At 39.8% G+C, this 17,826-nt stretch overlaps 1 protein-coding gene across 23 annotated transcripts in view; it reads left to right on the top strand.

The window, feature by feature from the left end:
* The window catches only part of SPATA7 (spermatogenesis associated 7), a 40,684-nt gene extending 22,858 nt beyond the window's left edge, over positions 1–17,826 (top strand). For 6 of the 23 annotated variants that reach the window (XM_069597210.1, XM_069597221.1, XM_069597217.1 and 3 more), the window contains 7 exons: positions 4,712–5,181; positions 7,600–7,666; positions 9,305–9,420; positions 12,249–12,302; positions 13,848–13,925; positions 16,818–16,875; positions 17,117–17,826. In XM_069597210.1, coding sequence (XP_069453311.1) covers positions 4,712–5,181; positions 7,600–7,666; positions 9,305–9,420; positions 12,249–12,302; positions 13,848–13,925; positions 16,818–16,875; positions 17,117–17,677 — 1,404 coding nt within the window. In that variant the 3' untranslated portion in view covers positions 17,678–17,826. The remainder of the gene's footprint in view (positions 1–4,711; positions 5,182–7,599; positions 7,667–9,304; positions 9,421–12,248; positions 12,303–13,847; positions 13,926–16,817; positions 16,876–17,116) is intronic. The other 17 variants (XM_069597211.1, XM_069597224.1, XM_069597216.1 and 14 more) reach the window with 6 other exon arrangements.

Raw genomic sequence — 17,826 nt, forward strand, 5'->3', positions numbered from 1 at the left:
TCCATACATGACTACTGGAAAAACCATAGCCTTGACTAGATGGACCTTTGTTGGCAAAGTAATGTTGTGTCTGCTTTTGAATATGCCATCTAGGTTGGTCATAACTTTCCTTCTAAGGAGTAAGCGTCTTTTAATTTCATGGCTGCAATCACCATCTGCAGTGAATTTGATACATATTTAGGTACATTTAAATTAAAATTATTTCAGGCATAATATTTTGATAATTGGATGGGTTTTATGGGTAATAGATGCCTGTGGTTATAATCTGCATTTACTGAAAAGTTTGCTACGATTAGAAAGTGGTAACTTCAGCCTGTGGACATACTAGCTGTTTATATACATGAGATCAAGTAGTCAAAAACCTTTTCTTTAATTTCCCACACTCTTAATATGGGCTACTTTTTTTCTGTCACATTTTGACTCACATGCTGTCACCTCAGATACTTAAATCTGCACCCTCTACCCTACACACAGATTTCACCATTCACTCACATCATTGGCGTAGCACATACTATGTGCTATTAAGATTAGTTGAATATATGAATGTGATTATGTTCTTAAATAAATGTGTTTTAAAAGCACTATAAAACAACAAAAATGAGAAGCTGTTGGTTTGTCTTATAAAATACAATTTGAAGCTTTTTGCAAAACAAGTGTAATCAAATTTTTAAATTGTACCCATCCTGTTCCACACTTGAATTGATTCCTTAACTGTTTTAATACCTGACAGTTAGAAAATGTCTGCATACTGTTTTTTCTGACATTATCCCTGAAAAATATTGATTTAATACTCAGTTGTTCCGTGACTATAAAATTGACATAAGAACGTGTTTCTGTAAACTTTCAGTGATTATCACTCTACATAAATTCTTAAATCACAGGAACAATTTATAACGAATCGCACTAAACTAGAAAGGGACGGTAGTCAGATTGTCACCAGAATGTTTCCCACTGGCGTGTAATCGATGAGCCCTTTTCTGATTTTAGAACTTTGCAGTGATTTACTATTTTAATTTCGGTGAATTTACCAGTGTGTTACACATTTTCTGTGAAAATTATATCCAAGCTTTCTGATATTGACAGCTAAAAATTATATAATCTGAAAAAAGCAGATGGGTATAGTTGATTTTGCACTGTGTTCTCCTGGTTTCCGAGAAAAGACAAGCTAGGATACATGGTAGAGATTATAAGATATAAAGATACAGAAAAGTTTCATGCCTTCAGTTGATTCAAGAGCAATTTCCCCAGCCCATTTCAGGCACATGAGAGTTTATTTCTATCTTTAAAGACGTCAGTGTTTCATTTTGTTTATTAAATAGCCATTACTGATAAGAATTTTCTTACAGGCAGTCTGATGCTTTATGCATCTCTGCCTGCTATGATCTCAGTTTGTACTGTTCCCCAAGTGTAAATAATTCCTGTGATTATTATTTAATAGCCCCTAGAAGACTTTTAGGATCGAACTAGAAATTGCTTTCCAGGGATTCAGACTGATACGTAAGCTGCAGTGTGAACCTAGTTTGGTAACACTTTTTACAACTAACATATTAAAGTCATTAACTAAATAGTACCCTAGTAACTCACAGTTTAATGCCAGAATACTTCATTGCTTTGAGTCATTCTGCCTTATGTTTGGATATAGTTAGAAAGCACTTGGAAAGGAAATAGGTAGATTTGCCCTATTTTAGGCTGTAATCACAATATCCAGTTATCTGCAGTTTCCTTACGAGGCAGATCAATACTTGAGTTAGCTGACTTGTTCACTACCACGAAAGGAGTGGAAATCAGTTTAAGATTCCTGAAGGTATAAAAAATGAATAATTTTCAAACGAGTCTGTAAAATAGCATGACACAGTGGGACGAGTTCAAAGCTGTGAGACCCTGCACCTCAGTTTCTTCATCTGTGAAGCAGAGGAATAATCGTGCCACCACCCAGAAGGTGATGCAGTGATTAAATGAGTCGTGCATGTCTATTAGCTGGGACAGAGCCCTGCGCATGGCATGTGCTCCATGCCTGGTAGTGAAGTGATGGGAGTCATTACTCCTCTTCCGCTCACGGGCAGTAACAGTGTCCTGTGCACTGAAAGCACTTGGCTCCTCCTCATTCAGTGTGTCTTCCTCTTATTTTCCTCCTCGAGCTTGTAGGATAGATACAACTGGCTAAATCCTAGCCTTTTTCACCTCAGTTTAACTTGCATGTAACTTCCCCTGTACCGTTTAATGAAGTGTCTCAGAGTTCTGTTAAGGCTATACAGGTGTCCATAAAGTCTGGAATTATAGACAAGATTTCTTGGGCATCTTGTCTGTGAAAGAATGGAATATTACCAGTGCTCTTAAGCCTTATGAGCCCGCAGTAGAAACACCTCTTCCAAAGTTAAAGCACACACACATACACTGGAATACTACCGAGCCGTAAAAATGGAACAGTGCCATTCGCAGCAACAGAGGTGCAGTGAGGTCAGTCACAAAGAGAAAGACAACACTGTCAGTTCAGTTCAGTCGCTCAGTCATGTCCAGCTCTTTGCGACCCCATGGACAGCAGCACGCCAGGCTTCCCTGTCCATCACCAACGCCCAGAGCTTGCTCAAACTCATGTCCATCGAGTCGGGGATGCTATCCAACCATCTCATCCTCTGTCATCCCCTTCTCCTCCCACCTTCAATCTTCCCTAGCATCAGGGTCTTTTCCAGTGAGTCAGTTCTTCACATCAGGTGGCCAAAGGATTGGAGTTTTCATCTTCAGCATCAGTCCTTCCAGTGAACACCCAGGACTGATCTCCTTTAGGATGGACTGGTTGGATCTCCTCTCAGTCCAAGGGACTCTCAAGAGTCTTCTCCAACAGCAAGTTCAAAAGCATCACTTCTTCAGCGCTCAGCTTTCTTTATGGTCCAACTCTCACATCCATACATGACTACTGGAAAAACCATAGTTTTGACTTAGACAGACCTTTGTTGGCAAAGTAATGTCTCTGCTTTTTAATATACTGTCTAGGTTGGTCATAGCTTTTCTTCCAAGGAATAGGCATTTTATAATTTCATGGCTGCAGTGATTTTGGAGCCCAAGGAAAGAAAGTCACTCACTGTTTCCATTGTTTTCCCATCTATTTGCCATGAAGTGATGGGACCAGATGCCATGATCTTAGTTGTTGAGTGTTTTAAGCCAGCTTCTTCACTCTCCTCTTTCAGTTTCATCAAGAGGGTCTTTAATTCTTCTTCGCTTTCTGCCTTGAGGTTGGTGTCATCTGTGTATCTGAGGTTATTGATATTTCTCCTGGCAAGAATTTTCCAGAGTTTGTTGTGGTCCACACAGTCAAAGGCTTTGACATAGTCAATAAAGCAGAAGTAGATGCTTTTCTGGAACTCCCTTGCTTTTTTGATGATCCAACAGATGTTGGCAATTTGATGTTTGATTCCTCTGCCTTTTCTGAATCCAGCTTGAACATCTGGAAGTTCTCGATTCACATACTGGTAAAGCCTGGTTTGGAGAGTTTTGAGCATTACTTTGCTAGCGTGTTGAGGTGAGTGCAAGTGTGTGGTAGTCTGAACATTCTTTGGCGTTGCCTTTCTTTCGGATTGGAATGAAAACTGACCTTTTCTAGTCCAGTGGCCACTGCTGAGTTGTCCAAATTTGCTGGCATATTGAGTGCAGCACTTTCACAGCATCCTCTTTTAGGATTCTAAATACCATATGATATCACTTACACGTGGAATCTAAAATATGGCACAGATGAACCTACAGAAACAAGACTCACAGACACGGAGAGGAGATGTGTGGTTCCCGAGGCGGAGGGCAGGTGAGGGAGGGATGGACTCGGACTTTGGGGTGAGCAGATGGGAACTGTTCCATACAGAATGAATAAACGGAAGGGTCTGCTGTATCGGGGGAGGGAACTATACTCACTGTCCTGTGATAAGCCATGGAAAAGAATATAAAAAAGTGTGTGTATATAGCCGAGCCACTTGCTATGCATCAGAAATTAACACAACATTGTGAGTCAACTCTACTTCAGTTAACAAATTTTTTGTTAAGTTAAACCAGAAAGAAATAAAGCAGGCCAAAATGCCTTCCCTTCCAAAGCTTTCCCCCCTCATGGGAAGTTGATAAAGAAACACGTATGAACTTTTTCTGGCATAAATCTTTCTTAATTGTGTTTAAAATATCAATCACTTGAACTAGAGCTCCATACGTTGTGAGAGTACCTTGTCATTCCTTCAAAGCGTTTAAGTCACAGCAGAACCGCTGGCACTGAAGGTGGCCATGACGACAAGGCAGGGAGGGGCAGATGCTGCCGCCAGCTGTGGTTGAGAGGGCTAGTGCTCAGGGCTGATTTGGAAACTCAGATAAAACGGAGGAGGACAGGGGAGCCAGGCGTGCTGCAGTCCTTGGGGCCACAAAGAGTCGGACACTTAGTGACTGAACAGCCACCACCTCAGGACGCGAGTTCAAGACCACAAATATTGGTCTGTGTTATTAATCACTTTCTTAGTTTCAGAAAGAAAAATGATTGCTATCACTTGGCTTTAGAATGATATTTTTATATATAAATAATTAAAAAATGAGTATAACTTCATATATGAATTTCCAGGAACACAGACGTTGTATTTGCAGGATGTAGCCCCGAGGCTTTGCATTTTTTAATGTGTAATCAGGAGATCCCCAATTATCTGAATTTGTAACTGTGATTGATCACTGTTAAACCAAATGTTCTTAGCCTTCAGGAGAACCACAGGATGAAAACGGTTTATTAATCGAAGAAGTGAATGAATTTCCATCTTTTACACAGTCACCAGTAATTTCTTCTGAGAGGCTAAGTCTACCTAAGTCTCAGAACGTCCTCACGAATTGTACTGAGAAGAACTCCAGCTGCTCCATGTCCAGCATGGATTACGCTGCCTCTGGGTCCAAGAAACCATCTTCTGGAACGTCCTACGGCAGAGGGCCCAGGGGCACATTCCCCGGTTCCCAGAAGTTTCAGTTAGTTATTTCAAAAGCACCCAGTGGGGACCTTTTGGACAAACATTCTGAACACTTTTCTAACAGACATTTGCCATTCACCCCACGCACTTTAAAAACAGAAGCCAAATCTTTCCTGTCACAGTATCGATATTATACACCTGCCAGAAGAAAAAAGCATTTTACAAATCGGCGGATAGAAGCTGAAACTCAGACTGAATTAAGCAGGTATCACACAGTAACTTACAGTAGATCCTTTAAGATGTGGTAGAAATTAGATACTCCTTGCGTGCTACCGTGTGCCTGCTGTGCCGGGCTCCGTGTCTGGCAGTGTCCTTTGATTGCAGTGAGACTAACGTAACTTTTCCTTCTGCATGAATCAGAACTATCAGAGTGATTGTTAAAAAAGAGAAATAGCTATTAAACTTGTGAAGCTCTTTAGAAACATGCATGTTATGTATTTTAATTTATTGTTTCAGACGTGGTGCTAGAACTTTTGTGTGGTTTTAAATATGCTTCTAGAAAATCCTTAAAATATGTCATCAAACAGCATTTGTATAAATATGTTCATTGCTTTATGTTAGAAATAGCAAAACAGTGGACTACGTGCGGGGAGAGAAAGCAGTCGTCTAACTACCCCTGTGGTCCCCTGCCTGCCGCTCTCAGCAACAAGTCCTCAGGTGTAATGTAGACAATTGGGATAATTTCTGGAAATTAAATATAATTTGCACCAATAATATTTTCATATACAGTAGTACCTGGCACATAATGAATATTCATTAAAGGTTGCCAAATGACTAAAGAAAGAAGCAAATCTTGTTAAATATTAAGTGTCAGCAGATTTGTAATTGTTTTTCCTAGTGTTCTGTAAATGAATACTTATTTGGTACTAGGTTTTAATTATTTTTAAAAGTAAAAATCAATTTATGACTAGTATCTTTTTCTCTGGGTAAATATAAGAGGTATAACAGCATCAGTCTGTATACATTTAAAGAATTAAGAAATTAAATCTAATGGTAGGATCTTCAAGTGAAGAGGAGATGATGAAAGCAAATGTTAGGTTGCTGCCAAAGTAATTGAGGTTTCAGACCTTGAATTTTAAATCATTATAACTCGGCTCACACACATCTTTATTGATCAAAATAAAAACTGTTACAGTCAACACATTTTTGCCAATGAAAATTAGTTTGTTTATTCCTATAGCCTAAAAATCCATGCCTCAGGATTCAGTGACCTCTTGGAATACATTTTCTGCCTCCTGCAGGCTGTGGAAGATTGTTCCTTGCGAAAAGGCGTCAGGTTGTTTAAAGAAGTGATAGTTGGCGAGAGGTCAGGCGAACATGGCAACTGAGGCAGAACTTTGTAGCTCAATTCGTTCAACTTTTGAAACGTCGGTTGGGCTTTGTCATGAGGAACTGCAGGCGTTGCGGTCTTCGTGCAGCTCGTTGATTTGCTGAGCATACTTCTTAGATGTAATGTTTTCGCCGGGACTCAGAAAGCTGTAGTGGATCAGACCGGCAGCAGAGCCCCAAACAGTGACCATGATGTTTTTTTGGTGCAAATTTGGCTTTGGGAAATGTTTTGGAGCGGCTTCTCCGTCCAACCACTGAGCTGGTCATTGCTGGTTGTCATATAAAATCCACTTTTCGTTGCACATCACAGTCCGATTGAGAAATGACTCACTGTTGTTGTGTAGAATAAGAGAAGACGACGTGTCAAAATGATGTTTTTGATTTGTAGTCAGTTCATGAGGGCACCCCCTTGTCGAGCTTTTTCACCTTTCTAATTTGCTTCAAATGCTGACCAGCCATAGAAAGGTCAACACTGAGCTCTTCAGCAACTTCTCGAGTAGCTGTAAGAGGATCGGCTTCGATGGCGGCTCCCAGTTGGTCATTGTTAGCTCCTGATGGCCGCCACTGCGCTCCTCATCCTCGAGGCTTGGTCTCCTGTGCAGAACTTCCCGAGCCACCACAGCACTTGACAGGCGGCGTCAGCTCCTGGGCCAAGTGCGTTGTTGATGGTGGGAGCTATCTCCACTGCTTTACAACCCATTTTGAACTTGAATAAGAAAATCACTCAAATTTGCTTTTTTGTCCAACATCGTTTCCATAGTGTACATATAAAATAGATAGCAAGTAAAAGTCATAGGCAAAAAAACATAAAGCAAGGCATGCACACTAAAAGGATGTGTGACGTAGCCACATTTGTGTAAGAATGCATTCCAGTATCAAATGGCAAATTTCAACAATGCAAAACCTGAAATTACTTTTGTACCAACCTACTAGATTGGGTAGCTAATATATTGGGTTGGCCAAAAGGTTCATTCAAGTTTTCCATACCGTCTTACAGAAAAACCTGAACGAACTTTTTGGCCAGCCCGATATCATACTTTTCTGATTATGTTTTTGACAGCTCTTTCAAGATAATAGTTTCCATTTCCATAGCCCCATTCTATCCAAGTGAAATCTAGCTGCTATTTGTAAAAGGAACAAGAGGCATATGTGATCCAAACCATATCTATTTCCCATTTGTATCATTAGAAATCTCTCTCATGTTTGAAGTTTTTTTCCCCCTAGATAGTAAAGTTTGTTTTCACAGTGTTTGTGTCTTGAAAGTTTAACAGTAATTTCTTTTAAAATATTACAGCTTTAAATCTGATTTTGAGACAGTTGAGATCAAGAACGCCACAGATTCAGAAATGAACATAAGGCAGGTAATAAAAATGAGACCTCTTTGTGTTACACATTAGAATTATAGCTGCCTTAATTGAATATGTGTAGCTCTTTGAACTGTGAAGAATAATCTTTGGTGACATTTTTTGCATGTGATATAACCAGTCTACAGAAGTATTGCCTGTTTACCAATGGTTATAGCTCTCCATGAGTAGCCAGAGGGAGCCTGCCCAGTCTGCTAAGTCATTTGCTGTTCATGTGTTTTCCAGATGGTTGGCTGGCTGAATGGATGGATGGATGAATAAAATATCTTAAATTCTTTTTTTTTTAATACCTTAAATTCTTTTCAAAGATGCAGACTCAAATCACTAGAGGAGCCAGAAAAAATTGTGCAGAAGTTTAGTTTCTATGCCTGTTTTCTTTCTTTTTTTAAGAATTGCCACTGAGAATATATAAAAATAGATGGATATTATTCTCCTGTGCTTGCTCTTTTTTCTAGATCATAAAAATCTTTTTTAGTGTTTGTATTTTGAATATTTAGCAATCATTTCTTTTAAACTGTTACAGCTTTAAGTCTGACTTTGAGATAAGCTTTTTATTAATCATGTACTTGTTAATCATACACTTGTATCCTAATTTTCAAGTTATTGTTTGTGAGAATGCTTTGTCTATTAAAATCTCAAACAGATTCAGGGATAGAAGAATAAAATACAAGCACACTCAGCTTTTCTCCTTCCTTCTGAAAGTGGGTAGAGGATTGTGGGTTTGTATCTCGGCCATTAATAGCTGTGTGACATCGGGTTCTGCCACTTAAGGCCCAAGGACAGATCAGTTCCCCTGAGAGCTGAGTTACCACATCTAGAAAATTGTACTTTTAATGTTCAGGATCATTGGAAGGAAAAAGTGTTGTAGGTAAAATACCTAGTCTGACCTGGGCTCGATAAATGATGGCTATGGCTAGCTTGAGATATTGGAGGGTTACCTCCATAGGTAACTAAACAGACTAAAGCAGAAGTTCATTTCATGACATTGTGCTGCAAAGGTCTGTCTGTAACCCTGTAAGAAAATGGCATGTCCCTTACTCTCTAATCAGTACCACCAGCATCTACTTGAGTATCAGCAGCAGTAGATGGACCAGCATTCAAAAGCACTTTTAACACTGTCAAGCACTACACACAAATTAGCATTATAAAGGTTAAATCTGATCATCATATGCTTGGCACAGTATGTGGCCCCTAGTCAGGGTTCCATAAAAGTAGAAGTTTGTTAATACTGTTCAGAGTGCCAGAGCTGCCACTGCTTTTGTGTGTTAGATAACATTTGAAACAGATGGGCTATTTTGAGTTTCTGGATAATAGGATATTTACTCTCAAGTTAACTTAAAACTTGCACTTCATTTTCTCTTTTTATATATGTATGGTATTTAATACCATTTAAAATATTCCTCATTAAAGTATAAGAAGTTGTTTTATCTTTAAATAAATATAAGAAAAAAGTCTTGATTGTATGAGAAATGAATTCTAAAATATCCTTTGTCCTATAAGGCATCAGTCACTTTTTTTCTGCTGGATCTCTCTACTCTCTTTCATCAAATCTTTTTGGACATTTGATGTTTTGCTTTAGCTCTTTGATTATGTTTGAAGCAAAATAAAGATTTATTCTTCTCGTTGCATCTCCAGGCATCTGGTTGTGTGTCAGACGGTACCAAAGGAAGAAGAGCCCCTTTACCTTTACAAGGGCATGAGTTACTGTGGGACAAGATGAGAGACGGCGCCCTCCAGTGTTCCTCGTCAAGGTATTTCAACTGTTTATGTCTAACCGCTTTCCTGTGCAACAGACTGAGAGCAACTTGGGTCCTGGTTCGTCGTCGACATGCACCCTAGTCTGGTTTGGTATTATGCAGTTCAGTTTACTAAGGAAATATTACAAAGTAGGTAGTCACTATAAAAGTTTAGATGGATTCATTTTGCTAATTCCTCACTAAAGGGAAAGGGGACCCTGGCTTGTACTATTTGCCATCACTATTCATCCAAGAAAGGATTTTCCCCAAGACAGATCCTGCAGCGCTGGTGCTCACCAGTTTACACAGCATAGGTAGTACTGGAGGACCTTACCACTTGAGGACTCATCATTTGTGATTTGAACACTCAACCATATGCTTTGTAGAGGAGGCAGTAATTTTTCAAATGATTCATCATGTTTAACAATTACGGAACACTGCCTGTAAATAAAAATGATAGGTTGTTGGTCGTATAGAACCTATGCCTCTGATAGCTTTAACTGTCAAATGTATTTCCCGTGTCAGAGTTTGGATATGAGATGAAGGTGGTAGAAGGGAAAAAAGGACTCAAAGATCAAGAATGAGACCTCCTAGTGGAGGTCTCCTTCCCTCGTGGTGCCCTGGTAGACACTGCCTGCCAGCGCAGGAGACATGGGTTCCCTCTCTGGTCCAGGAGGACCCCGCTGCCAGGGAGCAGCTAAGCCCGCGTGGAGCAACCTCTGAGCCTGTGCCTGGAGCCGGGAGCCACAGCTCCAGAGGCCCGCAGGCCCAGACCCGCACTCCGCAGGAGAGGCCACCGCTGTGAGCGGCCACCGCTGCAGCCAGCGTAGCCTCACTCTTGGCAACGAGACAAAAGAATCAAAGACATCCTGTAGCAAACTGCAAGCACATGCAGTCCCTGAGGGCGCAGGTCTTCTCTTGGGCCTTTCCTTGGGGAGAGCTCACCTGTGTGGGCTTTGTGGGGGTTTGGGGGGAGAGGAAAGGAGGGTTATTGCTAACTGCTCTGTCTGGAAATTCCTGATGCTTTAGCTGTCATCAGTTGAGCCAGTCTGCAGTGAATGTAAAGAATGATCTCAAGAAAGCAGTAGTCATCTTTCCTAGTCAGTCAGTTTAGTCACTCGGTCGTGTCCGACTCTTTGCAACCCCATGGACTGCAGCACACCAGGCGTCCCTGTCTATCACCAACTCCTGGAGTTCACTCAAATGCACGTCCATTGAGTCAGTGATGCCATCCAGCCGTCTCATCCTCTGTTGTCCCCTTCTCCTCCGCCTTCAGTCTTGCCCAGCATCAGGGTCTTTTCCAATGAGTCAGTTCTTCGCCTCAGGTGGCCAAAGTATTGAAGTTTCAGCTTCAGCATCAGTCCTTCCAGTGAACATTCAGGACTGATTTCCTTTAGGATGGACTGGTTGGATCTCCTTGCAGTCCTGGGGACTCTCAAGAATCTTTTCCAACACCATAGTTCAGAAGCATCAATTCTTTGGCGCTTAGCTTTCTTTAAAAGAAGTAAAATATTATAATTGAACATACCTGTGAATAGAAAGCTTGGAATTAACTAATACTGATATAACTGAATAACAAACAGAATTTATCATAATGGGCAGCTTACAGTTTTTTTCCATAGAAAAATATGTTTCCAAATGTTTCCAACATCATTTATATTTTAACCTTATTCCAATTGATGATCCTTTTTACACGATAAGTTTCATAGTACAATTTTTAAAAGGATTATGAATTTATAATTAGAAAACTAGTTTCAAAAATCTATCTTTGCTACTTACACATGACCGGAAGAAACACAAGCTGGAATCAAGATTGCCGGGAGAAATAGCAATAACCTCAGATATGCAGATGACACCACCCTTATGGCAGAAAATGAAGAGGAACTAAAAGCCTCTTGATGAAAGTGAAAGAGGAGAGTGAAAAAGTTGGCTTAAACTCAACATTCAGAAAACGAAGATCATGGCATCTGGTCCCATCACTTCATGGGAAATAGATAGGGAAACAGTGGAAACAGTGTCAGACTTTATTTTGGGGGCTCCAAAATCACTGCAGATGGTGACTGCAGCCATGAAATTAAAAGACGCTTACTCCTTAGAAGGAAAGTTATGACCAACCTAGATAGCATATTCAAAAGCAGAGACATTACTTTGCCAACAAAGGTCCGTCTAGTCAAGGCTATGGTTTTTCCAGTGGTCATGTATGGATGTGAGAGTTGGACTGTGAAGAAGGCTGAGCGCTGAAGAATTGATGCTTTTGAGCTGTGGTGTTGGAGAAAACTCTTGAGAGTCCCTTGGACTGCAAGATCCAACCAGTCCATTCTGAAGGAGATCAACCCTGGGATTTCTTTGGAAGGAATGATGCTAAAGCTGAAACTCCAACACTTTGGCCACCTCATGAGAAGAGTTGACTCATTGGAAAAGATTGATGCTGGGAGGGATTGGGGGCAGGAGGAGAAGGGGACGACCAAGGATGAGATGGCTGGATGGCATCACAGACTCAATGGACATGAGTCTGAGTGAACTCCGGGAGATGGTGATGGACAGGGAGACCTGGCGTGCTGCGATTCATGGGGTCTCAAAGAGTCGGACACGACGGAGCGACTGAACTGAACTGAACTGAACACATGACCTTAGCAGGTTACTTAGCCTTTCTGCCCCTTTGGTGATTTGTTTAGAACGGTAATGTCTTCCCAATGTACTTGACAGGGTTATCCTGAAGATTAGATAAAGATAATGAATGTGAATGTGACAGGTGCTTTGAAATTCTGAAACCTGTTTATTACTAATGTATTACTGTATGCCAACCATTGCTTTGTTCAGATATTCTAATTTTCTCTTTCCAGGGCAGTATGTCAATATTCGCTGCAGCCACCTTCAGGGAGAAAAATGTATTCTGAGTAAGAGCTCTTTGACTGCCTCATTTTACTTAGTGGAAATGAAGAATTAGGCTCACAAATTTTTATTAAATCAGTCAAGATTGAATGTGAATTTTTCTTTACAGTCAGCTTTGGGGTTTGGTCATATAGTACACACTAAATTTGAGAGAATTATTAATGATTCTTACTAATATTATTGATAATATTATCCTGAAATATCTGAAATAATTATCAATCACTTCATTTTTATGTCTAATGGAAATTGGTCCCTAGATTAATAATACTTGCTAATTTTTTATAATCAGTACCCATAATTTTTATAAGTAAAAATCATGAAGATGAGATTTAGAGAAGTGCAGCCTTTTGGTAGCTCAGGATACCGTTCTTGGGCTTTTTTCACCTCACCAGTTTTTGTTGGTTTTTTTTTTTTTTACAGATATTATGCTTCTGAACTTGAAAGTTGTTTTAGTCGGGACTGCATTTTTTCAGGGAAAGCAGTCTTTTTATAGCATTTCATTTGTTCTCAAATTTGCTGCCTGTGAATTGGTTTGAAAGCATAATTTTTATGCAGTAGTCTTCTGCTGGGTATGCCAGTCAATTCTTCCCCTTGATGTTTGCTTATTCCGTAACTGAAGTAGATCTAGGCTTCCCTGGTGGCTCAGCGGTAAAGAACCCACCTGCCAGTGCAGGAGGCGTGGTTTCCATCCCTGGGAGGGGAAGATCCCCTGGAGAGGGAAATGGCAGCCCACTCCAGGTTTCCTGCCTGGAGAGTCCATGGACAGAGGATCCTGGTGGGCTACTTGCTATTTATATTTTCTGTCAATTCGCTGATTTTTAGCTAAGTAAGATCAGACTTGTAATAGTACCCTACTTTTTGTGTAATAGCTACTAAAATATATAACTCAGAGTATAACAGAGAACTGTACCCAAGCAATTAAAAACTACCACTATATATATGTACACAAATTTTTTCTGCTCGAATATTTTTCCTTATCTACAGACTTGTCAAGAAAAAAAATATTTTTTTCTGCTCAATAAATTTCTCCACCTTGAAACCAGATGCCCTCCTCGGAGCAGGAGAGGATTTCATCGTTTAGGTTCCTGCTTCTCTGGATGACCTTCCTCTTGCCCTTCTGCCTCACAGAGGGCTCTGTGGCTGGACCTGGCCAGGAGCCCGAGGACGTTTAAAATGCCTGTTAGGAGCACAGCACGCCCCCACAGAGTCACCCCTGAGTTGCCCTCTTGCTCGTTTGCCTGGTTGCTTTCTGTTCTACTTAATCCTTGCTGCTTTTTTACTTCCTGATCAGCGTTACAGACATCTATGAAATATTACTCTATTAGGGAATACTTTCTCATCTTTAGTAAATATCCTTGCATAATTTGAGAAGGTAGACATATATTTGTTTTATAATGTTCTTCTTGATAATGTGAGATGGAAGTACATTTGTAATAGTACAGATATTTCAGTATAGGTACTTACGTATCCTCTAATTTTCAGCGTAAATAAGCAGTAATTTTTTTTAATAAGCAGTAACTTTTATGCTGTATATCACTTTGCCTTCACAGTGAAGAAGAACTGTTGTATCTGAGTTTCATTGAAGATGTAACAGATGAAATTTTGAAACTAGGTTTATTTTCAAACAGGTTAGATTTTTTAAATTGTATTGTGGTCATTGAATTATACATTAAAAACTCTTAGTTTGGTGTTAATTTTATTTATTTTCACATATTAGGAAATGGAAATTATATTGCTTTCTTAGGGGACCATATTCTTATAATTGATACAAATTATAAAGAACATTTAATTCGTACTCTTCCAGGGGATCCCTGGTGGCTCAGATGGTAAAGAATCCACCTACACTGTAGGATACCTGGGTTCGATCCCTGAGTTGGAAAGATCCCCTGGAGGAGATTATGGCAACCCACTCCAGTCTTCTGGCCTGGAGAATCCCATGGACAGAGGAGCCTGGTGGGCTACAGTCCACGGGGTCACAAAGAGTCGGGCATGACTGAGCGACTAAACACAGTTCATACTCTAAGGCAGGTTCACAGTTTAGGGGAGATAGAGAAAAGAGTAGAGATTTTATTCATCTAAATATGGTTACATCCCTTAAATACAAAGAGCAAATTGCCAGAGGTGGGGTGGTGGGCATGGGGGGAATGAGGCAAAACGGTTGAAGGGAGTCAGAGGTACAGACCTGCAGTTATAAACTAATCAAATCATGGGGATATAATATGCAGCAGTGACAGCTGTCGTTAACAACACCATATTGTATATTTGAAAGTTGCTAGAAGAATAGATCTTAAAAGTTCTCGTTACAAGAAAAAAAATTATTCTGTAACCATGTAGTGGTGACAGATGGTAACTAGACTTACTGTGATTATCTTGCAGTATATACAAATAACAAATCTATGTTGTATTCCTTAATAAAATGTCAACTATACCTCAATTTCAAAAAAATCTTATCACGAAAGAAATGGTATCCACATTTGAAGGAAAACCATAAAACTGTCTTTATTCAGAGATGACATCATACATGTAAAAATCCCATAGAGAGAGAAGACAAAAATACGATGTCTTTTAGTTTAGAATAGGCTAGCACACTAAATTGCTGCTGCTGCTTTGCAAAATTCCATCATCTCTTTTTACTATCTGAAACTGTCAAGATCAAAAGCAGGCTTTTTTTGTTATGACTGTTACTAGTAACGTGAGGACAAGTTAAAGACTAGGTTTGCACACAGCCAGTGAAAGGGGAAGTTTGTAAAACCATCTTGTACTATATATCTTAAGGAACCCGTTGTCCTGAACCAGCTTGAACTTTTATTTAGCTGAAATTCATGTAGATAGAACTTTATGATATGTATCAGAAGGCCCTACTGTGTATATGCTGCGTGCTTTCCCTGGCATGAGTATGTCAAGTGCAGACATTTTTAATAAGTTGTTTCTATTTAACAACGTGAATATACATAACACTACTGAACTGTAAATTTTAAAATTGGTTAAAATGGTAAATTATATGTTATATAGTTGTTGTTTTTTTTTTACCACCACCAGAACAAAAACACTGCCTCCAACTGTAAATCAAAAAAATAAGATTAGAAGCCAAAACAAAGTTGACATGAAAAATGCACATTCATGCTTAAGAGCATTAAAACTCACATTTTTCATTTAATAAGGCTTTTTACTGTGACAAGTTTTATAGTAGCACAATAAAATGGAATCAACCTGCATATTGAATAGTAAGGTTCAGTTGAATAAATTTTAGAATGTTTGTAATAGTAAGGTCTGTTCAGATATTTTAAATGATGTTGCAGAAGTGAATTTATTGATACATAAAGATGTTCAAAATAATATAACTGATTAGAAAACAGTGTAGATATCAAAACAGTATTATTTAATCCCAGTTTTCATAAAGAAATATATATGCATAGAAAAGTGCCCAGTAAACATCAATGATAGTTGTAAAATATAGTATACAGATTTCTTGGGCTTTTCAAGAATTTCAAAATCAGAAGAATAATTAAATCTAAGATTGTCTCATGACTTCATTGATAGTAACAAATGGTAACAAATGAGTAGTTTTCAAAACCCAATTGATATACTCCTGTGGTAGCTAGACAGGGCTGGTATAGCTGAAAGAATGTGCCTGGAGCCAGACACTCCTGAGTTACATTCTCTTCATGGCTTGTGACCTCGGGGAGACAAAATCATCTAGACGGGCTGTTCTCTCATCTGAAGACGGGCTTTCTAATACCTTTCTCTGCCAGTATCGGCTTCCCAGGTGGCGCTAGTGGTTAAGAACCCGCCTGCCAGTGCAGGAGACACAAGGCCCCCCGGAGGAGGGCATGGCAGCCCACTCCGATCTTCTTGCCTGGAGAATCCCGTGGACAGAGGGGCTGGTGGGCTTCAGCCCATGTGGTCACAGAGAGGCGGACACGACTGAAGCAACTTAGCACACGTCTATTGGTCATGATTAGAGATAAAATGATTATCGAGTGTCCAGCACAAACGGATCCAACCGGGTCTCCTGCACTGTAGGCAGACGCTTTACCGTCTGAGCCACCAGGGAAGTCCACAATAAGTGCTGACTTTAACTTACTATGTCAGTTTACCCTGAGTGGAATATCTTTTCAAGTATAATTTAGGAAACATTGTCAAGTAACGCTTTATAAGAGAGTTTTCTTTAGAGTTTGCCTTTGGAGGATGAGTGTATGTGACAGAGAAAAGGAGGAGGGAAGGCTTTTGGTGTTTGTGAGAGAGAGAAAGGATACAGGGCTCTTTAGTGGGGGGCATTACAACCTCATGTCAAACAGTTTATTTCACAGAAATGTAAGCAGTGTGCAGTCTCAGAAGAGACATTGGCATCTATTAACATAACTGAAACATAGTAGAAGTCAGACTAGCTTCCACACTGGAGAGCTTGATAGAACAGAGGAGGATTAGGGTCTGTATCTGTGAAAAGAAAAAGGGTCTAAACTCTATGTAGTCGGTTTTCTGATTTTGAGACCATTAACATTTTTATTTATCATTTGTAGGTTTCTGGAACGACTGTTTGAGAGACATATAAAGCAAAATAAACATCATTTGGAGGAGGTTTGTCTTAACTTTATAAGAAAAATCCTAATATAGAAAGAATTTTCAAGTTTTACCTTTCTCTCAAAGAATGCATTAAAAGCAGACACTTCTTTCTCTTGCCCTTTCTGGGTATGTGGGGAAAGGGGAGATACAGGCAGGAGGAGGAGGAGGCAGTATTAACCCCGCGGAGGTGAGCATCGCTGCAGCACCCTTGACTGGCCTAATTAATATAATTACTCTTGTATTTTTTTAATTCCAGGAAAAAATGCGCCGGCTGCTACACGTCTTAAAGGTGGACTTAGGCTGCACGTCCAGGGAAGGCTCAGGAAAGCTAGACAACGTGGATACGTTGCATTTACGTGATGTTGGAAAGGCTGAGAATTTAGAACAAAATGAAAATAAAAGTGAACAAGATTTAATCATTCAACAGGAACGTCAGGAATACCAAAAAGCTTTGAATATGTTATTGACTATACCAAAGGAAGAGAATGAGAAAGTCTCTTCGAATGAATTTTTCCTCCCCATCTATAAATCAAAGTATTCAGAAGGGGTTATCATTCAGCAGGTGAATGAGGAAACAAATCTTGAAACTTCAGTTTGGGATGAGAAAAATGGAAGCGTGTCAGACAGTTTGCTAGACCAGGAAACCTCTGTGAGTGTCATTGAAGGCGACAGTGACGCAGAGAGGGCTGAGACCTCCACGGAGCTGTGTTGCCTCAGCACGGCACTCGTGCCTTCTGCTCAGTTGTGCAGAATCAAAGACAGCCAGGAGGTGGAAGGACCAACTCTGAGAATCCTGGAAATGAGCATTGAGGACTGACCTTGGATGTCTGATCTTCACTAATAAATCTCCCAAATGGCCAATCATTCAATATTCCTTTTACTTTTTTTTTTACTTTTATATAAGAGTTCTGTATTTGTCTTCTATGTTGTATAATAAATTGCTATAAATTTAGCAGCTTAAAACAA

The sequence above is a fragment of the Ovis canadensis genome, chromosome 7, assembly GCF_042477335.2.
Source record: "Ovis canadensis isolate MfBH-ARS-UI-01 breed Bighorn chromosome 7, ARS-UI_OviCan_v2, whole genome shotgun sequence".
Lineage (NCBI taxonomy): Eukaryota > Metazoa > Chordata > Mammalia > Artiodactyla > Bovidae > Ovis > Ovis canadensis.